Source organism: Panthera uncia (assembly GCF_023721935.1).
Source record: "Panthera uncia isolate 11264 chromosome B3 unlocalized genomic scaffold, Puncia_PCG_1.0 HiC_scaffold_1, whole genome shotgun sequence".
In the NCBI taxonomy this organism is placed as follows: Eukaryota; Metazoa; Chordata; class Mammalia; order Carnivora; family Felidae; genus Panthera; species Panthera uncia.
In genome coordinates, this window is record NW_026057582.1 from 85,464,997 (window position 1) to 85,489,069 (window position 24,073).

Here is a 24,073-nt window from a genome sequence, read left to right on the forward strand (position 1 = left end):
CCACGCTCATTTGTTTACCTATTGTCTGTGATCGCTTTCGTGCCATCATGGCACAGGTGAGTACTTGTGACACATCAAATAGCCCAAGAAGCCTAAAATACTTCCTAACTGGCAGGAAAAAGTTTTTAACCCCTGCTTTAGAGAATGAGAGGACAGCGGCAGGGCTGATGCTAGAGGTAGGGAAGGAACAGCTTCTAGTAACTATGACAGGAATAACAGTTAAAAAAGGTTGGACCTCTGACTACAACTTCTGCCATTTCCAAATGTTGTCACTGTGTTTCTCCTGTTGATCCTTGCACAAAGTCATCCCGTCAAGCTTATAGTCACTGCCCTTTCAGAGCAACTGGTGCTTTTTCCTTTTTAGGAAAAAGTACAGTACCCACAAGTCAGCTGTCAGGTCAATTTTAAATAGAGATTTTTTTAATTGCCAGGAAACTTAAGAGCTATGCTCAATTCCATTCAGCTTTAGCTACAACTATTGATCTGGACCTACTGTAAAATTAGGTTTTGGGAAGCATCTAATTTTAAACAGCCCAGGATAACCTTTCGACAATGATGGCACGGAAAAATTTTAAATTCACTTGTTATTTTCCTTGGCAAGCTGTCCTCCACTACGAACAAACCTATTGAAAACCACAGAGAAGGTACCACATGTTGGTCTTGCTATTTGTTCTGCGATTAAGTTCAAAGAAATGGATGAAGAAATCCCAGTTACTACAACCAAAGAGATTCAACATTTATTTTATCATAAAAGTCCAGCAAATAAAACTATATACAAGATCCATGCAAGGAATCCAGTTACACACAAGACATTTAAAACCTGGTTAAAACACAATCTCCACAACAGGGAATAAAATCGGTTAAGACCAATATCCTTAGTGAGAAACATAATCGTGTTTATATTTTGGATGCTGCTTGAATCCAATTCTCTCCCCAACAATGAGGCACTGGATCACCCACTCTTGTGACACCACAGGCAGCTGCAATGCTTCAGCACACTTCAGCACCGAGGCTGGGCATGAGGGATCCGTCACCACCACATCAAATACCCCTAAAGCAATATCTGCAGGAAGCAGGGGAAGATGAGGAAAGGAGACTCAATTTAGCCTTCCATTAAAGATGTGCCAGTATGGTGCACTGTGCCCAAACTCCAGCCCTTTATATCAGTGTTACTGATCACAACCCAAAGAGAAAAGCTGTAATCACTGTATGCTAACCTTGTAGAATTATTTATAAATACACCATTGGACACCAGCAGAAGCATAGAGCCTCCCCCCTAGTGGCTCCTGAAGGTGGTGCCTTTCTAAGAGAAGAAACACGGATATGGTCAACCTAACAGACCACAGGGCCTAACACTTATGGGTCGAAGGACATCCTTGGAGCAGTAACACCACATACACTTTCCAGGTACCTTTGTTATGGGCACTTGAATGGTGCTGCTTCACGGAGGCTGCCCCCCCAGTCATGAGGATCTCAGACCAGAGCTCGAGGAAGTTCTGCTGTTGGTCTGACACCAAGAGTACCTTCAGATTGTGGAAAGGGTTTTCACGGGGTTGCCTACAAAGGAGTCAGAGACACAGCACCTTGGAATTAGAAAAGACCCTAACGTGACAGGTTACATCCAACAACGTGTGAATATTTTCAAAAGCCCTGCATTACGGTACCACTCCCCCTTCTCTTCTCCTATGAATCGTGTATTCTCTGGGATCCTAGCCTTCTAATACATCCCTTCTGCTGTCCAGGTTTGTCCTGGGACTAAGAATAAAATGCCTTGCTTGAAATTCAGTCCCCTAACCTTAGAGGTCAAGAACACTGAACCTACATGGAAATCCTCACACATCTTCAAAAGGTCCTTAACCAGGGTACCTGTGGACATAAACTGGATGAACTACTAAAATAAACTCACTCAAGTTCTCTAATTTATCCTATGATCATTCTAATTTCTAGAAACACTCTCACCTTGATTCTCCTCACTCCAAGAGCTTGCTGTCTTCCTGCCTACCATTCTAGATAGGCTCTCAAATACTCACCAATCCAGAATTCTCTGCTCCTCAAGGCTATACCCAGCAGGCAGCAAATAATTGCGGTAATTCTGGAGCTGGTTGGCATGGCAACTATCATGGACCCAGACATGAGACACACAAGGAATCCCACTGGCAAGGCACAAGAAATACTTCCGGGTTCGACAATGCTGATCTGCAATTAGGAGACACTGGTAGGCTGTGTTACACTGGAAGAAAAGGAACAGAAGCAATGGGTCTGGTTACTTCTACAGAAAGCCCCTGAATAGCAGCCCTTAATCACAGAGAATAGATCTGAACACTTCTAAAATACCACCCAAAATGTGATTTTTTTTTTTTTTTTTTTTAGAGCACATGTGCAAACTGGAGAGGAGCAGAGGCAGAGAGAGAGAGAGAGAGGCAGAGAGAGAGAGAGAGAGAGAGAGAATCTTAAGCAGACTTCATGCTCAATGCAGAGTCCACGGTGGGGCTCAATCCCATGACCCTGGGATCAATACCTGAGCCAAAATCAAGCTCAACCAACTGAGCCACCCAGATGTCCCTGAACCTATCCTTCTACCCAAGGTCGCCTTTCTCAATGAAAGGCCCACAGGCTTCCTTAGATGTTCTCCCTGCCTCACCTGCAGGTTTCTGGGGGCCTAAACCCTCAAGGGACCACCCAATCCCAGATATTCAACCTTGTAGGCTGAGAATCAGCAACACTCTAATAGGGATTTCTATTAAACAAATTTTAACCTACTTTTGTCCCAAGAATAGAATCACAGCCTTTAACAAGAAGGGGTCTAACTTCTCTTCATTACAACCTTCTCTTCATTACACCCATGTAAAAATTCTAGTTCATGCAACAACTTTGTGGCAGTTTCCCAGTTCCTCAACTGTCTACCTGGTGTACCCAACCTCTCCATCCCCTCCCCCTCAGACTCTTCTCATTACTGCCCTTTTGGGAAGCTACACAAAGAAACTCCTCACCTGGGCTTCATTGAAGTCTTCAAGAATATAGCCAGCTCCTGCTCGAAGCTGGGATTCTGTATACTGCTTGTTGAAAGGAGGAATTTCTAAAAATTCTATTTAAAAAAATAACCAAGATAATAATTACTAGTTAGTTTTGTATTTACTACTTTAAGCCTGCCTCTTGCTGCCTCCTTTGACACTCCCAGCTAGCTCCATAGCACTATATCCTAAAGACAGGTCGAGAGCTTTCCCATGGGTCAGAAAGAGATCTGTCATGAGCACTATAAAATGCTGCCAAAAGCAGGGACAAGAGCAGAAAGGGTGGGAAAGATGAGAAATGGGGGTAGGTCCTAAACCCCAAAACATCAAAGGTTTCTGTACCAAGTCATGGGACTGTTAACAGGGATCGACACACAACCAGTTCCCATGGTAATGTACTCCAATTTGAATAACCCTTACCATCAGGAAGTTGTTCCTTAGGACTACCCTAAATGTCTCCTGCAAACTAAGCCCATTTCCTCTAATTCTGCCTGATGTGGAGATGAAGAATAGCTGATTAGCACTTTTTGTAACAAAGCCTTCAAATTCCCCCTTCATCAGAATTTTTTACCCCTTGTACACTAAAACTCTGAAGAACCAGAATACTCAAAGAAAGTAGGGTTTCTACAATGTAGCTGATTAAGTGAAGGCTAGCCAGAAATATCCTATTTCAACCTTTTTATTGAAAACTATCTACCTTTGATGATCTTGAAGTACCTCAGGACACTGAACATCAATGACTGCTTTACAGTCTTGAGGGTGAAGTAGAAGTTATGAGAGATGAGGCTGAAGCTGTAATGACCCTAGGCAATTAGAAATTGCTTCTTTTGACCAAATATCTGCTCCTCTCATATATAAATAACACATTAAAAAAGAAAAGACAAAAAAAAAAAAAAAAGCAAGACATTAGAGATTTTAGTTAATTAGGAGTTCTGAGAAATTAAGTTCTAATGAACTTATCACAAATAAAAAACCCAACCAAATTCATAAGAGTTTAGTGCCAAGACCATTCCCTTCCCCCTCACGCCCAGTGGTAACTGACAGAACAGAACCTGTGCAGACAGGCCAGGCCTGTGGTGCCCTCCTTACTGATGGAGCCACCCACAAGCGCTGACGCCCCACACTCAGTCCTCTACACCTCTAGTGAGGACTGGCCAGCCTATTCATGTCCATTGCTCTGTCCTTGACTACACATTCTCACGTGCCTCTTAAAATGAAAACTCAAACTAGAAACTTTACATGGTTATAAAACACTCAGATGAGAGCAGGACTATTTCTGTTTCATCACTGTATCCTTTTGATCCATCTCAATACACATTTGTCACAATTCTCAGTACCAACACTACTGCTGAGTCGCTCCCGGGGCCTCTCATGGCCCTTTATTTTCCCCAAGACTTCTATTTTATGTCTGCTTAATCCAGGTCTGTTTCCAGTCTTACCCTAGATTTTAATCCCCAATTATATTTCCTTGCTCCTGTGTAATCAAATATTACCCTGTCTAGGCAGCAGTCCATTCCTCTTTTTCTCATTTTGGATTTCATTTTATTTGTGATTTATGAGTGGCCCTGCCTGACCTGAGGTTAAAATGAACAGGTTTTTAATTCCATCATCTAAAATCAAGGATGAAGATACTAAATAAACCCAACTCTAGAGTCAATCCCTATGGCTGATGGGTCCCCGATAGTGTACCTCCTAACAATACCAGGTGCCATATTCTTAACTCATTAATAAATATGTCTCATTAAATGGATTTGAGCATTCTATGAGCTCCTGACATAAACTAGCATCTAAGATTCCCATTTATCTATTAGTCATGTCACATAGTTTCTTTTAAACTATAAATATTCTTTTTTTTTTTTTTTAAGTTTATTTGAGAGAGAGAGACAGAGAGAATCCCAAGCAAGCTCTGCACTGTCAGCACGAAGCCCAGTGCAGGGCTTGAACCCGCGAATTGTGAGATCACAACCCGAGCCGAAGTCAGATGCTTAACCAACTGAGCCACCCAGGAGCCCCAAAACTATTAATATTCTGTAGGTTGTTTTAGTACAAATGTCTCCAGGCTTCTTGAGACTGAGGTACCTGTCAACATTCTCACATGCCAAAAACATCAAGGATTTTGGTACTTCTGGGCAGTGTCCGATGATAAAGCAGACATGTTCACTATAATCACATTTTCCATGAGAAACCTGGCAATCTCTTAAAAATGTCCAATTTCTCCTCCTCATTTAGATAAGGCCTACCTCCTTCCGCACATGGTTGCAAGGTTGGGATTATAAACATTTGATATATCAGCCATCAGTGGTGGGAATTTTTAGGAGTTGAGTTTATTAATCTCACACAGGCTCACAGATGTTGGACAGTCTGCATCTTATACCAGTTTTTTTTTTGTTTTTTTTTTTAATGTTTGGTTATTTTTTTTGAGAGAGAGGGAGCACACATGCGGGAGGGACAAAGAGAGACAGGGAATCCCAAGCAGGCTCCACGCTGTCAGCACAGAGCCTGACATGGGGCTAGATCTCATGAACTATGTGATCATGACCCGAGCCAAATATCAAGAGTTGGATGCTTAACCAACTGAGCCACCCGGGCACACCCCCAAAGCTGCCTTTCTTGACTATGCTATACCACAGATAAAACATTATAGAGTTGCCTTGTGAAGTCCTGGTCTATGGAAGGGCTAGGAGCATCTTGGAGAATAAAGTCCAGAGTCTAGCAATACTGTGAAAGCAAAAGAAAACAAGACCACAAACACTGTTTTGATGCCACATCCTGCAGAATCCTCAAGGGACTCCCATTATAATCAAAGTAAACTACACTCTTAGCTAGGAAACTCTTCATACACCTTGTCGCCAATGATACCTATCTGAATTCTGTCTGACAAACAAAGCTGGGCACACACTTAACCTTGAAACCCCACACATGCCACACCTGCTCCCACACCCTAGAGTCGCTCTACTGATGGCTGTTTATGCACCTTCCAAATAGCATAAACCGTAATTTCAATTCTCTGATCACCCTTCCCATAGCCCTGTACAGATTTCCACATGGCTATGGTTGGTTTTGGTTAATTAGGGGAAGAGTTGTCTACACACCTGAGATGCCTACCATCGCAGATTTGCAGTGGTGCTATTTTATGAAACCATGTTCCCCAATTCGATTCCCTCGTGTAAGATATAGTAACTAACCTGCAGAACATCACTCCATCTGCACCTTTATGGTTCACAGATATATGTGGATGCTGCTGTGAGTCACTTACAGTGTATACATTCGTATCCACCCATTTTCTCTCCTAGATCACACACTCTTTAGACAGTTCAAACGATTTTTACCTGTCCCCACTACAGCCTTCATTCAAACCCTAAGTCACAGACCACACAGAAATACAATATATAGATTTAGGTTAAGGTTGAACAGAGATACAAGAGTTGAAAAGGCTTAGAAGCTGTTTCTCTGATATCACCCTGGGGCCCTGGGCACCCTACATTCTCTGTCTTATGCACAGACCTCACGAGAATCAACTTCGCCCCCAGGTGGGTTTTCTCTAGCAACTGCCCCTAGAACACAGATGGGAAAGATGGCAGGGCATTCAGAAACCTGACTTGGAGGACTGTCATAGGATAGAATGAACACCGGGTTCTAGTCCCAAATCTACCATTACTGCAGACAAAAAGCACGGTTTTAACCTCTCTAAGCTTGTTTCCTCATCTGTAAAATGGACGGTAAGATCTATGTCCCATGTGCCTCACAGGATTGTTTTGAGGAGCCACTAAGAGGAATTTTGTGAAAACCGTCTATATATTAAGAAGGAGAGTTCATTAACTTTCCCTGACCAAGATCTCACACACCTCTTGCACTGCTTACTTTATAGGCTCATAAGTGAATGGAAAGGAAGAAAGTGCTCATGTGTCAGAGCCCCCAGGGCTTCCTAGGGACTTACCCTCCTCTTCCTCACTGCTTCCTGTAGGGCCATCTGGCAGTTTGGAGCGGCTTGCCAACTTGTCACTTGTTGTGGCCATGGTGAGAAGAAAGGCATAGCCAAGAAACAAGGTTTTGTTAAGGGGCAAAGGCCCTCTCTGCTCTTCCAAGGCAGAGGGTTCACCCATGTTGTCTCCACTCTCACAGGGGCTCACAAACTCTCCTGCCCCCACTGCACCTGGAAGGGATGGAGACACAATTACTAGAAGGATACAGACCACTGCCTGGGCATGACAGGATGGGTAGGCAATGTCCTGACCAGGTTTTTTGAGCTACTGACCAAAGACCATTCCTATGGACCCCTATTGGGTCCCAGGACCCAATTTACAGTGCAGAGAAATTTTATGTATTTAAGTTTTATACAGTCGTGACGATTTATAAATGAATATCAACTAGTATTGTTTTTATACAGCCAAACTAAATACTTCTGGGATCTGAAGAAAGTAGTGGTTCTAATACAAACAAAGTTTAGGTAAGAGTGAAAAATACTTAGAAATCTTCAGCCCACTTTCTCTTGCTCAGTGCTCTGATTTCCCCAGGATATGTGATATTTTGAAACAGCCCTTAAAAACAAAAAAACAACAACAAAAAACCCATTTTTTTTGTTACCGAGAAGTGTACCCAGCAGATACTCCCACCCTATGCCTAACCGTCACCAGAACGGTGCACAGAATACTTGGTAATAAAGTGTTCTTACTCACTGATGGAGCTACAGCAAAACAGCCTGCTTCAATTATCCCAGTTTCCAACCCCTGGGGGTGAGTAAGTGCACCGGCCAGCCCAGGACTCCCAGAACACCCATGCTACGAGTGCCCCAATAAGTCCTCAAGAAGAAAACAAATACCTGATTTGAAGAAGCAGAATCATAGCCTCATTAGGAGGCTAAGATGACAGACAGGTCATGCCTCCCTAAAACAAAACCAGCAGGAGGAGAACAGTCTGATGTAGTATGTATAAGCCTGGACTTCAAAGTCAAACTGCCTGAGTTTGAATTCTGGATTACTAGGTCACCTTGGTAAAGTTAGCCAACTTTTCTGTACCTCAAATTCTTCAACTAGAAAATGAATTCTAGCATCTAAACCTCATTGGGACTATCTGAAGTAATATCGAAGGACTTCATGCCTCACATACCCTGAACACAACAGAGGTGCTGGATACATATGGAGATGACACAACGCAAATATACAGGAAACCAAAGGAACTCTGGTGCTAGGACAACGTAACAACCGATGAACTCGCTCAGTCTGCTGCACTGAGAGCTCCCTCAGGGCAGACACTGAGGACTTTACACCTGTGTCTCCAGAACCCACAATGGCTGGGGCTGGATATTAGAGACTCCGTGAACAACAGACGGATGAATTCCTGTTAACATGAAACATGAGTGCGTGGAAAGGAGGTGTTTGAGGAACAGTACAAGGAGATGCAGACTGAGGTACTAGCTTTCAGTAGGAAGTCTGGGAGAGCCACAGGGCCCTGAGCACAAAAAGACTCAGGAAGCAGAGCTTCCTGAGGTAGAAGATGGTGCCAGATAAAGGAATCTGCTTAAAATTCAGTTTCTTTCCCTCCTGGAACTTATACAGAACTCAATGAATGTTTCCAATCAAGACCTAGTGTCCTATCTATCTCCACTGGACTCTGCTGGGAGATGTGTAAAGGTAGATGCAGTAAGCTGAGTACTACCTGTGCTTGTGCAGGATCCCAACTTTGTAGCAGGACAGAGCGGCCATTGCCACTTATCAGGCTCCTTCTCTCCAGCAGCTGGCCCTGCATTCCACAGTGGTCTGAAGGAGGATGAGGCAAAAGGGAGTACTCACCAGGTTTCACAGTGGCAGACTTCCGGCCTCGCTTGGCAGGGGACCGTTCTTCTTCAGAAGTGATCAGTTTTCTTTTGCCTGAGAGAACTCCCGAGGAGGCACGAGGGCTGTCTGTAATCTTGCGGGTAGGGGTTGTGCTGCTGCTGCTGCTGGAGGCAGTAGGGGTGGCTGGGGAGCTGATGTTGCTGCGCCGTTTCCGTTTCCCTTCCACCAAATTGTCTATGATAGGATAAGTCAAAGGTTGGTCAACTCCCATGGTCTGAGGCCCTGGACTCCAAGAAGCTGGGCAGAGCCTGATTTAGATATCACCACACCCTTTCCTCCACCTCCTATGAGAACGGGAAACCTCTTTTAAAGCTGCCATTCTGTTTCAGTCTTAGCCATGACTGAAATGCATCTGGTCCCCTGAAGAACTGGGAAGACCAGAAGAATCTGAGGATTTACCATGTGGTCCTGGGAAGGAAACAGAGATAGGTGGTGGCTCCAGAAAATGGCAGCTCATTAGCATCTCATAAACCACACAGGACTTGCAAGATTTAGCGAAGCATCCTGATTGCTCTAGAAACCGCTCTTCCCACCACAAACAGGACAGGGGCCCGGAGCTAGGAAACAAAGGTCTTACCTAAGCTGATATCTGCTGCCTTGGTAAGGGGTGTTACTGCCTCATATGGGCCAAGGCCATACTGCTCTCGCAGTCTATTTCCTTGCTCCAAGGACAGGATGACGGCCATTCGCTTGTACCACTTCCTTTGGCCTTCTTTTTCAATGCTATAGTAGAGCTCTCCAGACTCCTTCCTATGCCCTTTCACCACTCCTGGGTGGGAAAAACATAAGAGCAGCCTGCTATTGTTTTAGGTTGCTTGGCAGCCACTCACAGTGGGTCTGCACAACAGGTTGTGTCAGGGCATCGGGAAGTCCGACAGTGGACTGAAGTTAGTACTGAAATCCCAGCTGTCAATCTCAGACACCACCACCACTTAAGAATATATGTAGCTACAACCCTGAGATTGGGACATGGAAAGATTCTCAACAGAAGGAATCCTTTGGTTATAAAATAAAGCCTCCTAAAAGCCAGCATTTATGAGTTATTAGAGGTTCAATTATTTCTTGAAATGACATGTGGTTTCTTAATAATCCCATTATAAATTACTAAACCTTTCTTGGTTTCTTTGGAGACAGTGATAATTCTTGAGCTAAGCTGTAGGTGAAAGATGACTTAACTCGAAGAGATAAAGACAGAGAGCATGTGTCTGCGTGGCTAAATCAAAATAGAGATACAGAGCAAAGAAAGGAAAAAACACATAAATTCTGCCTCCCCTGCCTAATCTTCCCTATTATCTACTTTCTTGCTCTTGCTCTGCTTCAGAACCTAAAGGCCTTTAGGTTACAAGGAACACAATGTGGAGTATAAAACGGAACAGGGCTAGAATTTAGGAGACCTGAGCCTAGGCCTAACTCTGCTACCACCAAACTGTGTGATCTTGGGCAAGACCCATTTCCAAACCTGTAAAAAGATGATACTCCTCCTCCTCCATCCATCAATAAACAACTTATATACCTGCACATGCTACACACACACACACACACACGCACGCACAATGTATATAACATAAAAACAAGGCATTTTCATGAACACCTCTTCATTCTTATAAAAGAAGAGTCCGTTTGTTCTCTCCCACTGGTCTGTGCTTGAATGAAGGGCTAAAAGAAACCCAGAGCATATGCCACCAAGGAAAGAAATACAGACGTGAAAGCAGGCCTTGGTTCTCTATTTATGCCACAGAATCACTCCCCTCCCCCTTGCTGCTTCATCTTCTGGCTTCAATCTCTACCAGCAAACTAAGTCACAAAGACCCCTTTCAAGAGTACAATGAAGCCCAAGGCCAAGAATATACTTCACACTGATGAAGAGCTACTACAACTCGAAGCAGTCTAGTAATGATGTTAGTAGACAGCCTTGATAAATAAGACACAAGAGACACCCCACCCCTTGATGCCATAATTCACACTGGATACAGAACTGTCTTTTGGTCTTAAGAGGACCTCGAAGACAGGCTTTAAACCTAATGGATACGTTTGATACAATGGGTATATTTGATACAAACTATGTAAGCCAAAGGTCATAAAAGACCTACATCCACATGCTACTAAATGATGCCACCTAAAGCTAAGTGTTACCCAGGACTAGAAGGTAAAGATTAACAATGATAAAGGGGCAAAAAACTACTCAGGAGTCCAAATCACAAGAAAGTCTGAGGAAACTTCACCAGAGGCATTTTTGCCCATTATATCCCAATTTATGTTCCAAAAAATCTCCAGACAGGATGTTTTTAAATGACAAACTCAACACATTTATCTCCAGATTAGCTCAAAAAAAGGGAATATATTCAAAGAACTGGCACATGCAACAGTCATAATACAAATATCTCATTATCAGAGGAACTGGCTACTTAAAAATTTTTAATTTTTTCAAACCAGACAGTAAATGGTTGTTGTGCAGACATAAAAATACAGTACTAACGACGTCTTCCTAAGCAAAAATATCTCAATATATCTGCTACACTCACCTACTAGATTCCTAGCAAGGCAGGTACTAAGTTTAAGTCAGTGGTGAAAGAGCAGATAAATCGAAAGGGAAAACACTAACTTTACAGTGGAGAAATCGGGCAAATACTTTAAGTAAGTGATAAAGGTTAACGTGACTAGAGATGTCCTGTGGATGTCATAGGCCTCAATCCTCTGTGACATAATGAAAAAGGCACTTTACCTCCATAGCATTCTTTTCAAAACCTGTAACTCCAATATAAAACAAAAGGTGAGACGGACCAGAACTGAGGGACAAATATCTGACTATACACTCCTTATAACCGTCAAGGCCATGAAAAACAAGAAAAGATTCAGAAACTGTCACAGATCAAAGGACACATGAAGACTAATGGATTGGATCCTGGAATAGAAAAAGGATATATAGGGGCGCCTGGGTGGCGCAGTCGGTTAAGCGTCCGACTTCAGCCAGGTCACGATCTCGCGGTCCGTGAGTTCGAGCCCCGCGTCAGGCTCTGGGCTGATGGCTCGGAGCCTGGAGCCTGTTTCCGATTCTGTGTCTCCCTCTCTCTCTGCCCCTCCCCCGTTCATGCTCTGTCTCTCTCTGTCCCAAAAATAAATAAAAAATGTTGAAAAAAAAAAATTTAAAAAAAAAAAAAAATAAAAAAAAAGAAAAAGGATATATAAAACCTGATAAAATGCAAATAAAGTCTGGAATTTAGTTAGTAAGGAATCAAGGTTGGTTTCTTAGTTTTGACAAGTGTGCCATGCTATCATAAGATGTTAACAAGAGTGGAAGCTGGCTGACGGGTAGTTGAGAACTTCTCACATTATCACAGTATTTAGTGCTTTACACAGTCTGTACATTTTCTGTAAATATATTATTCCAAAGTAAGTTCAGGAGTACCTGGGTGGCTCAGTTAAGTGTCTGACTTTGGCTTAGGTCACAATCTCACGGTTTGGTTCGTGAGTTCGAGCCCCGCATTGGGCTCTGTGCTGACAGCTCAGAGCCTGGAGCCTACTTCAATTGTGTGTCTCCCTCTCTCTGCCCCTCCCCGACTTGTACTTTCTCTTTCTCTCTCTCTCTCTCTCTCTCTCTCTCTCTCTCTCTCTCTCTCTCTCAAAAATAATTATTAAAAAAAAAAATTCTTTTAAGTTAATTCAAAAATAAGCAACAAATGAAAACAAAAAGCCAGTGTGAGAGTATCTCACATAGTAGGAATGAAATCTGTAGCTTTGGAGACCCCTGAAGAAGAGTAGTTGGGCTGGAGAGAATGCCCTTGGTAATTACTGACTGGAGAGAGGACTGGCCCAGGCACACTAAATCTCTTACAGACACCACTCCCTTTATTACCTGCACTGAAATACTCATCCTCCGAGAGGGCTGTCACTTCCGTATCCAGTGGGATGGGGTCACACAGCAGAATGTCTTTGCCCAACACATCACACTCGTACCCATCATCAAAGAGCAATTTATACTTCCCAGCTCCGACATCACGAGTGATTTTCCCAGAGTAAAAATAGCCATTGGACGACCACTTGGCTACAACACGGAGTCCCACAAAGCTATTTCCTGGAGAGGAGGCATCTAAGCCATCAGAATGGCCAGTAGCAGCCTGGAAAGGAATCTCTGGAGAGTCACTTCGACGCAAAGCACTGGCACCCGTGTCTGCTCGCCTGGTGGAGTCCGGCACTCGGGGCACAATACGAGTGAAGGATTTATCATCTGGTGACATGCTGGGTGATATGTCCTCTATGCCCAAGGGGCCAGGAACAGCTGTTTCTCTAAACAAAGATAAGAGATAGGAGAAGGCAGTTAAAATAAGAAAAGTTTCTAACTGCCAATTTTCCCACTCCTTTGTCCATGGGTCTTCCTCAGCCCATTCTTGGAGGACCCCATCACAGGCCTAAGCCTGGTTTCTCGGTGGCCTCTCTGATCCCTGCCCGCTCCCAAGTCAATGTGGACCCCTCGTGTCCCTCCTGACACCCCACATACTCTCTACTCCCCTCTCTTCTCTCTACTCCCTTTTTTTCTGCATAAGTCATAGACTAAGTGTATCTCACACTACCCGGGTACCTGGTTCCAGTGGTCCGAGAAGGCGGGCGGCCCCTTCGCCCGCGCCCACGAGGCGTGACTGGAGCCTTCCCTCCCTGTCTGATGCCAAGGCCTGCATCACCATCCTCCTCACACACTGGCGCCCCTGTCTGACTGACCCCTTTTCTAGGACTAGAGAATGAAGACAGGTTAGTCTGACAGCACCTGCTACTGGATCCTTTCTCCACAAAGTCTCCCCGTGGCCCTTAAACCACATGCCAGGCCAACATGTATTAGACCTCCAACACAGCAGGAAGCTGGCCTGCACACCCACCACCAAAATATCAGCCAGGGAGTAGGAGTGTAGGATAACGAGTAAAGGACATCTTCCTCTATGGAAGTCTATTCCCTCCTGACAAAGCTTCCTACTGTTGCCCTCAAAAATAGCACACCCATTTCTTCCCTGCCTTCTCTTCTACTACAGGCTCTAGACACCTGCAGAGGCTAACAAAAAGCTAGGGATGTATCAGGTTGAGGTTACCACCCTAAACTTTTTGCACTCCCAGTCAAAACACTACAGGCTACAGAAAATGGGGGTGGCAGCAGCATGTGCCAGCATTCTCAAAGTCCCCTCACCTGTTTTTCTACATTTTCTTAGGAGTCTAGCTCTCAAAGGGCTCCACCCTTTCTCCCATGCAAACCCAAACAGGAGAGGAACAAAAGGGGAGGAAGAATATTTGAATTTTCCTAGTTGGAGGATGGGGGGGGGGGGGATTTCCCATTACTCCCCTTTTCCTGTGATATTAAAATGTCAGCAACCCTGCCCCTGCTGTAGCTCTCTCTCTCTCTGGAGACCCTGTCTGCACCTCAGTTTTCCTGGGCCTCCTCGGGAGCTGGGCAAGGCAAAATCTGCGGGTTCTGTCCCGCTGGTTTTCCCTTTGAGTGGTCCGGCTCCTCTCCCTGAGCTGCCACTGCTGTGCATGGCTGAGAGACTCGTCCCACTTGACGTGCGGTGTAAGCTGGATGCCTTGGAGGAGAAGGAGCTGATATCCCCCAGGTCACCTGAGGAGCCCCCCGTCTGTGAAGGGGAAACTTCGGTTTCACATTCCTGACACTCTACAATTGGCTCTTCAGTCTCCTGCAAGGAAGAAATGGATACAAAAGCTAAAAGAAGCCACAACAACATCATGCTAATGTGGTGGCTAAAAAATCCTAGAGATGGCAAGAAATTTCAATTCAGAAAGGTGGGCATCAGGAGGAGACTTTCTGGATTAATGGAATTGTTCTAGATCTTATTCTGAGCAGTGGTTACACACAATTAATCGTTGAGAGCCACTGAACATTTAAGACCTGAGCATTCTACAGGGAATATATTATATCCCAATAAAATATAAATAAAGGTTGCACTGGATTGGAAACAAAGAGATCTCTATTATGAGCTAAGTTATCTCTTTACTGGACAAGTTCACAACCTTTGCCTACTGAGAAGACAGCAAGAATTGTAACCCAGACATTTTCTGTCTGGGAGAAGAGAGGTAAGGAGGAAGGAAGGTTAGATAAGGAAAACAAATGGTTAGGAGCCATTCTGGGTACATCAGCAGTGGGTAGCATGACATGTTTTTTGAAATCAGGTTATTTTACATTACTTTTCAATAAATGATACAGGAAATAGAAAATTATAGGCAAAAATAGGCTAAAAATAGTATTACTGTTTATAAAAATGAAAAACAGAAAGGTAATAATCAAAATGTACAAGGTTGCAGTATCTGTAGAAGACAGGAATATCAAACTGACTTTATCTCCCATGCTCACTTTGATGGATTGGTAAGTGGTTAACTGGAGCTCAATTTTAAACAGCCTTTGGAAGCTAATTCCCAGGCTTATGGGAAAAGGTTCTGGGGCCAATCAACAATGTCCTCTCTGGACACAGGATTGAGAAATTACAGCACACTTGCTTTCCTGTTCTAGACTATTCATGCATCACCATGCATATCATCAGAGAAGATATGGAGAAGTGTAAGACCCTCCCCTCAGAGTTTATAGCTTCTCTGGGCAGACAGTATGCAATGCACACACACTCAAATAATGCTGTAAGATAATTAAATGATTATTATTTTTTAAATGTTTATTTATGAGAGAGAGACAGAGTATGAGCAGGGGAGGGGCAGAGAGAGAGGGAGACATAGAATCCGAAGCAGGCTCCAGGCTCTAAACTGTCAGCACAGAACCTAACATGGGGCTCAAACCCATGAACCATCAGATCGTGACCAAAGCCGAAGTCAGACAATTAACTGACTGAGTCACCCAGGTATCCCCTAAATGATTAATTTTAACCACTCCCTTCTTGAAAATATCTCCTCCTTTGGAATCTACAAAGTCACTTTTACTTTCATTCCACCTCTTTTTTTTTTTTTTTTTTTTTTTCTCATTCCACCTCTTTAAGGGCTACTTCGATATGTGCTTGTTTTCAGGTTCCTCTTTCTTCATCTGTTCCCTTAGACACAGTATTGTGCAGGACTCTGTTCTTCCTTTTCTTACTCTTCCGTGCTTTCCCTGGACAATCTCACCAGACTCATCCCTACCTATCTACCAACAATATAAGAATGACTCAGCTCCAAACTCACAAATAACTAAAAAACCCTTCCCTTTGGATATACTAAGGACACTGAAATTTAACCCAACCAAAACGCAGTGTCATCCTCTCTCCATTTCCTTGCCTTCAACGAATAAATCCTGGATATGACCGGTGCATCTCACAATCCCTATAGCTCTATCAGAGACTGTTTTTTTTTCTCCACCAAACCCCAATTCAAGAGTTTGGAGATATGAGATGCCTGCGTGGCTCAGTTGATTTAGCGCCCAACTCTTATTTCAGCTCAGGTCACAATTCCAGGGTCGTGGGATTGTGCCTCACTCCACATTGAGTGTGGAGTCTGCTTAAGATTCTCTCCCTCTCCCCCATTCTGCCCCTCTCCCCCACTCATGGGCTCTTTCTCTAAAATAAATGAAATAAATTAAATTTAAAAAAAAAGACTTTGGAGGTAAGAGGCAACTTTGCTCCCTATTGCCATCAACAGACCATTTCTATCTCCCACCTCTCGCTCCTACTAAACCACTATTTGCCATTTTGTTAAACTTTGCTCTCCCCTTCCATTACTCACCAACATCCTCCCACCCACTCACTCTCATGGATGAAAACCTTAACCTCTGGCTCACAGCCTCCCTTTTCTCCCCGTCCCTATTTCTGTCACTATTCTCTGTGGCTTACATCCATCAGATGACCCATCCAGCAACTCTCAAGTTCCTGACATAATTACCACCATTAACCATTTTCTCTGCCTCAGCCATCTATCCTCAGGGTCATTACCAGAAAGTGTACCACCTCCAAAAAGTATCAGTGATAAACATGACTTTCTCAAATCTCTGTCTCCTATCACCAACTTGCCTGCTCTAGCCAGATTCAAGTCTATCTACTGAGATCCTTTGACTAAAGGAGGTGTTGAGCGCCAGAACTGAAGTCAATCCCTTCACTTGAATATAGCAAATGTGTAGGGGCATGGCCAGCCTAAAAGACTGGGATTCCAGGCTGTGTCTCTGTTGGAGAATATGCCCCAGGAACAGTAGCCAGCTACAACTGCCTTTGCAACTGTCCTACAGTCAAAGCCATCACTATTGTAATGACAGATCCAGGCTCGAAGGTGGCCTGTTATCATCTTTTTAACGTATTTGCTTACTTATCTTCCTGTGTGTCTTATACACTAGACTACAGAGACCCTATTAAGACAGAAATTGTAACCATCTTCTTTCCTGGGTATATCCTCCAAATCCAGCACAGTGCATGCCACAAGAGACCCTCAGTAAGTATTTACTGAATAATCTCTCTCAAATCAGTGTCCTATTTACATTCTCTGTCTCAGCATATGGTACCACTCTCTATCTCACTGCACAGGAAAAAGTCCACGTACCATGTTAAATCCCTCCCTCTCCCTGTATCCCCACATTTAGGAATTCACCAGTCTATCAATTTCACCTTCTATGTACTTAATGCATCTGTCTCTCCTCTCAACCCCTACTGCCACTGTCCTAATGCAACACTCATTACCTCTTGTCTGAACTATGCCTCAACCCACACCAGTCCACTGTTAAACCACTGCCAATCCGAACTTCCCAACATGCAAATCTGAGCATGTCACTCTTTTCTCCAAAATTCTTTAAAGGCATCTATCACACCAAAGATAAAAATCTAAATTCTTTTCTGTGGTATACAAAGCCCTCATACTTTGGGTCTTTACCAAACTCAACAGTATCCTTTCCTACCATTCGCTACCCTACTGTTTGTGTCATATTGAGCTTCTAAATATTCATTAAGCATGCCACGCTGTCTACATAACTTTTCATTCTGCCTATGATGTCCTTCTTCCCCATGCCTCAGTGTTATCTGCCACACTTCTGGGAGCTACATCTTCTGTGAGGTCTTTTAGCCACCTTCAGGTAAGCTGGTAGGCTCAGTCTCCTCTTTCTAACACATCTTGCCACCCTCTACAACAGCAACCAACAAGTTCTGGATTTGTTGCATGTCTATATTAGCTCCTAGAAAACAGGGACAGTGTCTTTTTATCTTCTTAGTTCCAGGGTCTGCCACCGTGCTAGGAACATAGTAAAAAAAAAAAAAAAAAAAAAAGTTGCAGGTAAATACATTAATAAAACTTCTAAAAGATAATAAGCAAACAGGGGCGCCTGGGTGGCTCAGTCGGTTAAGCGTCCGACTTCAGCTCAGGTCACGATCTCACGGTCCGTGAGTTTGAGCCCCGCGTCGGGCTCTGGGCTGATGGCCCAGAGCCTGGAGCCTGCTTCCGATTCTGTGTCTCCCTCTCTCTCTGCTCCTCCCCTGTTCATGCTCTGTCTCTGTCTCAAAAATAAATAAACGTTAAAAAAAAAAAAAAAAAAAAGATAATAAGCAAAGAATACAAGCTATGAGGGAAGGTGTTAGAGTCTTCTGAGGTCAAAAGACTAAAAACTAAACTAAACGTTTCATACCTGTGTGCTCTTTACTTTCTGTCTCTGTGCCTTTACTCACCAGACTTTCTGTATGGAATGCCTTTTCCCCTTATCTCCCAACATCTAAAACCTTCAGGGTCCAACTCAAATGCTTTTTGGACCTCATCCAGACAAACTAGCAAAATTCCCTTCAGAGGAGTTTCATCCCATGTGAACTACCATATGCATCTTCCTTCTTGCACACATCACTTCACTCTTGAGAAGCAGCATCATGTAGTGGTTAGGAATAAAGGCTCTGGATCTAGACTGCCTGGAATTAGTTCCAGTTCCTCTGTTTATTAGCTATGTAACCTTATGCAAGTTATTTTAATTTAACTTAATCCTCAGTTTCTTCATGTGAGAAATGTGATAACAGTAACTAACCCACAGCTTAGTTGTGAGGATTAAAGAAGTTCCATCACTAAAGTCCGTACAGTAGTGCCTTACATATAGTTAGTACTACAGAAATGTTAGTTGCTATTATTACTGTATTTAATTATGGTAATATTTCCCAAACTATATTCCAAAGGGGTATAATAAGTATTATCTTAAAAAATGTTCAGTTGATGGGGTGCCTAGGTGGCTAGGTCAGTTAAGCATCTGACTTTGGCTCAGGTCATGATCTCAGTTTGTGAGTTCGAGCCCCGTGTCAGGCTCTGTGCTGACAGCTCAGAGCCTGGAGCCTGCTTCAGATTCTATGTCTCATCCTCTCTTTGCCCCTCTCCCACTTGTCCTCTGTCTCTCTCAGTCTCTCAAAAATAAATAAATGTAAAAAAATAAATAAGTAATAAAGTTCAGTTGTCAAGTTTGGTAACTTCTATGTTAAACAATAAAACAGACATCTTTAATAAAGGACTTCTTAGACCCTTTAACATAATAGGCACTGTGAATTTCCATGGGAAACGGGAAGTTTTACAGCATTTGGTATTTCTCAAACTTATTACCATGGAACTTTTTCCGCCCTCAGAGTATCTAAAAGGCCTGTTTCCAGAAATATACTTTTGAGAGCACCACATCAAATAATACAGTAACATGTATAACATTTTAAACTACAAGAGTTACAAAAACTGTTCATGAAATCAAACTGTTTTTCTAAAGTTGCTAATCTCCTAATTTTTCTAAAATAGTAGCAATATTAAAAAAATTCCACAAACATAAAAATTGAAGATGAATTAACATCTGGGATTTTGGTGTACAATAAAGTACACAAGAAAATTTCTCAAACTAAAGTCAAATGCTTTCTGACATGAGGCCCACAATGGCCCATTAGTGAACAACTGCAATAATGTGTTCCATTTAATAAGACTATATATATATATATCAGAGTTTAATTCTTCCTGGTCTCAACTTCCTGTATGGCTATCTGGCAAATTTTTTAAGATGTGCCTAAGTATGGCAACAAGGGCTAAGGAAGGAAGGAAGTACCTGTGCCTCTCATCAATTAATAAAATGGGTTCCCAGAAATTAACATATGTACCAAGATAGTGCCACATATTTAATTCTTGAAAATCTGATTTCAGCCAGTATTGAGATATAACAGTCAGCATATGATGCCGTCCAATCTAACAGTGAATAAATGCTGATATTTTCCAACACTGGGAATGAGTCCATAATGAATCCTACTAAGACATAAAGGTGCATCTCCTACAAACAGGTCTATAACCACACGTGGATGGAGACCAAGAAAGGACACAATGAGCAAATGTGACAACAAGTGAGAAAATGTGGAGCAAAGCAAGGAGTTCTAAACCTCTTTAGTTTCCAAGAATTAAAAATAATAGATAAAATGTAGTTATAACGTAACAGAGATTTATCAATCTGTTCTTTACGAAACAGAAACCATGATGGGACTGGTTAAATAAGTGGCCAGAGGTTAAACAGTAAACTCGTGGTTGGGAAAAACACAGAATTCAAGACTTTCCTCTCTTACCAGATTCTTAAATCTTTCTCACAAGATGAAGGAAAACAAAGAAGCTAGTTGCACAAGAAAGGCGGGAAGGGGTGGAAGTGGAGAGCCAGGGAACTTTTTCTACCGAAAGAAATTTGCCACATAGACCTAAGTATGCATTACCTCAGTTACTTTTCTTTCTACTTCTGTTCCATCCACATAATACACATCTGTGATGACACGGGTGACAAGTGTGCGAACCTCACGGATTGTCCTCATGTGGCGATGCAAGACATGGCCATGTGGAGGCTGAGGCATATCAAACTCTTCCTCTCCCTGTGGCAGAAAAAATAGAACACAAGCATAGGTATCACTGCAAAGTGGCAGAATCAAAAATCAACTGCTTCATGATAAGCAGTGTTCAGAGGTTCCATGAATCTAGTGTGATGGAATTTTCCAGTTGCTTTATTTTTTTATTTACCTACAGATAAGAAGAGGGATGGACCAGCTATATAGCCAGAGGCTAGGAAGAGTTTGTATCAGTTATCACTTAAAATGACCTATTTCTGTCTCAATCAAAATTGTAACATCTAGCACTTATACCTAGGATATTTAAGTGAAACTCTGACCTCCCCCCCACAAAAGTACATTTACATTATAATCCTTCTGATTTTGAGGCTGACTTATCAATCAGTATATAAACTTATACTTGCCACATCTCTTTAAAAAAAGGAAGGAAGGCATATTTTTAAAACTTTATATAAAAACAAGAGTATCTGTTAATCTCAGTGCAGTGTGTTTTTCCTGCTTTAGTAAATCAGAACTATAGTTTCTTTATGCCTAGAACAAGATACACAGATTTTTCTCAGGATTAAATACAGAATATTTAATCTCTTCCAAATAACAGATTGTAACTTAAGAGCCAAGCTAGTGCCCAGTAAAAGGATTCTATATTTACTTGTATCATAAAGGATTAATGTAATAGCTTAAATAAATAGCTTAAATAAGCCCTGCATTTTTGTTTACATGACAACTGCTATCCATATGTTTTCTCATAACACATATACCACATTTAACAGCATCCACGCCCTCCCCTCAACCCCACCGGTAATTCTGAGGAGAAAATGCACACTTTTTTTTCTCCCACCTTATTTCCCCATAGCAGACTGATTTTTTCTTTCAGCAGTGTCAAGGTATTCAAGTCTTTGAAAAGAACTATATATATCACTGTAATGATGATGATCCCGGGTTTTCACTGACCAATGTGGTAGTGATAGTAATTTACCTAAAGCTTTCAATAATTTACCTGAATAATTCCCACTCCAACTCCATCTTGGGGGTAAAATATCCACTAAAATGGAAATGTAAATTATGTGAATAAATATAAATAAAAAGCATGGAAACTTAGATCCACTAATTCCTTAAAATACTTCTATATATATAATTCTGGCTAATGAATGGCCAGAGCACTGGTCTGTCACATCTCAATCATCAGGGTGCCCCTGCATCAGAACCATGACAGCTGGACCTCCTGCCCTCACACACAGGCAGGTCCGGGATCACAGATGTCTAAAAGGTTTCAGGGATACATAAAGCACTCCTTGTATTCAGGCTTCTCAAGAAGTCTTCCTGTATTTTTCCACAACAGCCAGACAAATGATCATTTCAAGAAAGACACTTAAATATGACTGATAGAATAAGAAAGGAAAGAAGGAAAAGGGGGCAGATAAAAAGAAATCTATGCTTACTCTCTCTTCAAATAGTCTTCTGAAAAGAGGTCTCTGTAAAGATAAATAACTTGAAGATCTTGTCATCATAAAAGGAAGATAAGAAAATGAAAACAAAACCATACTTTCCTTCATTAAAAGCCTAGCTCCAGGCCCACTGGATAGAGACGTCAAACTTTAAGCAATGTCAAAGGTAGGCTGCCTATGCTTTTCTCCCCACTGGCCTCAGTCCTACCCAGAATGCAAGGGATACAAAAGCACTGACACCTGGAAAACCTCCAGAAAGCATTCCTCATTTTCCAACCATTCTTCAAAAGACAGCACACCAATCTATATTTTCTGTTACCGCACCCACCCCATCTCTGTTTTTTCATTGTAGTATAATACACGTAACATGAAATTTACCATTTTAACCATTTTTAAGTAGACAGTTTGTGACATTAAGTACATTCACATTGTTGTGCAAACATCACCATATCCACCTCCAGAACTTTTCATCTTTCCCAAGTCAAACTGTACCTATTCACCTAGATTTTTCTAGCACCTTTCTTAACAGGAGCAACTAGCTCTTTAAAAAGTTATTTCACTCCATATGACACAATAGTAGTACAGTATCAGCAGTGGCTTTATTGGTGGTAACAGCAGTATTTAAAATAATAATCAGTAGGTAGCAGCAGCAGCAGCCAATATATATTGAACATTTACTATGTGCCAGATCCAGTGTGGAGAACTTTATCTAATTTAATCCTCGCATATTCCAGATAAAGTGGTCTGACTCCAAAGCTTAGGCCTAACTGCTCTGGCTCACTGGTTCCTGCTTTCATCAACATGAGATAGGAGCAGGGATTATTTCCCTACTTTACAGAGGAAAAATGTTAAGTAAGGAAAACATAATCTAGTGGCTTCAATGAGATTGCTATCTTTAGGATCAAGTTTAATTCTTTTTATAAAGGCAGAGAAGTTATTTATAGCAGAATGCCAACACTTTAAGGGTAAAAACAAGTGCAAAATAGGGTCTGATCTACTATAACCCCTATATTCAAAAGGCTATTCTATTTTCAATCTGTACAAACTGATAAAGTCTTAGGTCTCAGAGACCATGTTATCAAAAAGGCTAATAACATAAACAGAATTTCTGGAGTTCCTGGAGAGGCATGGATAAACAGAACAAGACTACACAGGCCATGATTATTAAATAGAAAAGCAACATAGCATAATGAAAAGAATACCGATTCTGAAGTCAGATATGCTGAGTTCAAATTCCAGTTCTGCCACCTACTGATGGCAAAATCTTGGGCAAGTTACTTAACCTCTCTTCAGCTTGATTTCTTTACCTGTGAAATGGGAATAATAATACCAACCTCATGGGTTGTCTTGAGCACAATGCTGATACACTGTAGGTGTTCAATAAAGAGGAACTATATTATTTTATTTTTATAAAACAAAGTTGGAAAATTAGAATGAGACGCACATCACTAATGAAGCTTTCCTAGGCAGATTCCAAGTGAAGACGATCTATCACAGCAACTGAAAAGGCAGTTTAACCGCTATTAGTAATTTCCAAAATTTCCCTACCATGGAACCCACCGCCACCTGACGAAATTGAACTTCCTCTTATTTCTTAACACGTACACTTCTACCACTACCTCTTAACTTGATTGTTACTACTACCTACTCCCTTACTCTATTCCCAAGAACCTGTTGCTCCAGCCTCACTTCCACCACCCCTGATCCTTTTCCTCCCGTTATGTCTAGCTGCAGCCTGTGCAGTCCTCACCGCCTGAGGACACCCCCTTCCTCTATTTCTCTTACTGTTCTTGGTTTCCAATACTGTGCTACACTATCCTTCATGTTTCTTCTATCTCTTCTCCTCTGCTTCCTACTCCTTTAGTTCCTGGGAACTTTGGTGAAACAGACTTGGGAGAGAAGCAATTAGCTCCAATGCTTTTATGGGAGGATGCAAACTGACAGCAGAAGAAAAAGATTAAATGTAGAAGAATATATCAGGGCCCAGTCTATATTTTTTGGCTTTTTCATCCAGT

General features: G+C 42.2%; 1 protein-coding gene across 7 annotated transcripts in view; it reads right to left on the reverse strand.

Moving 5' to 3' along the window:
• Nucleotides 1-711: 711 nt before the first annotated feature.
• The window catches only part of TP53BP1 (tumor protein p53 binding protein 1), a 71,534-nt gene continuing 48,172 nt past the window's right edge, over nt 712-24,073 (reverse strand). For 2 of the 7 annotated variants that reach the window (XM_049613482.1, XM_049613481.1), the window contains 11 exons: nt 20,488-20,640; nt 14,246-14,517; nt 13,422-13,571; nt 12,699-13,129; nt 9,423-9,614; nt 8,801-9,019; nt 6,949-7,164; nt 2,991-3,085; nt 2,031-2,230; nt 1,412-1,557; nt 712-1,063 (listed from right to left, as the gene is read on the reverse strand). In XM_049613482.1, coding sequence (XP_049469439.1) covers nt 876-1,063; nt 1,412-1,557; nt 2,031-2,230; nt 2,991-3,085; nt 6,949-7,164; nt 8,801-9,019; nt 9,423-9,614; nt 12,699-13,129; nt 13,422-13,571; nt 14,246-14,517; nt 20,488-20,640 — 2,262 coding nt within the window. In that variant the 3' untranslated portion in view covers nt 712-875. Of the gene's footprint in view, nt 1,064-1,411; nt 1,558-2,030; nt 2,231-2,990; nt 3,086-3,115; nt 3,857-6,948; nt 7,165-7,475; nt 7,550-7,570; nt 7,896-8,800; nt 9,020-9,422; nt 9,615-12,698; nt 13,130-13,421; nt 13,572-14,245; nt 14,518-20,487; nt 20,641-24,073 lie in introns of those variants that run through there. The other 5 variants (XR_007453804.1, XR_007453805.1, XM_049613484.1 and 2 more) reach the window with 5 other exon arrangements.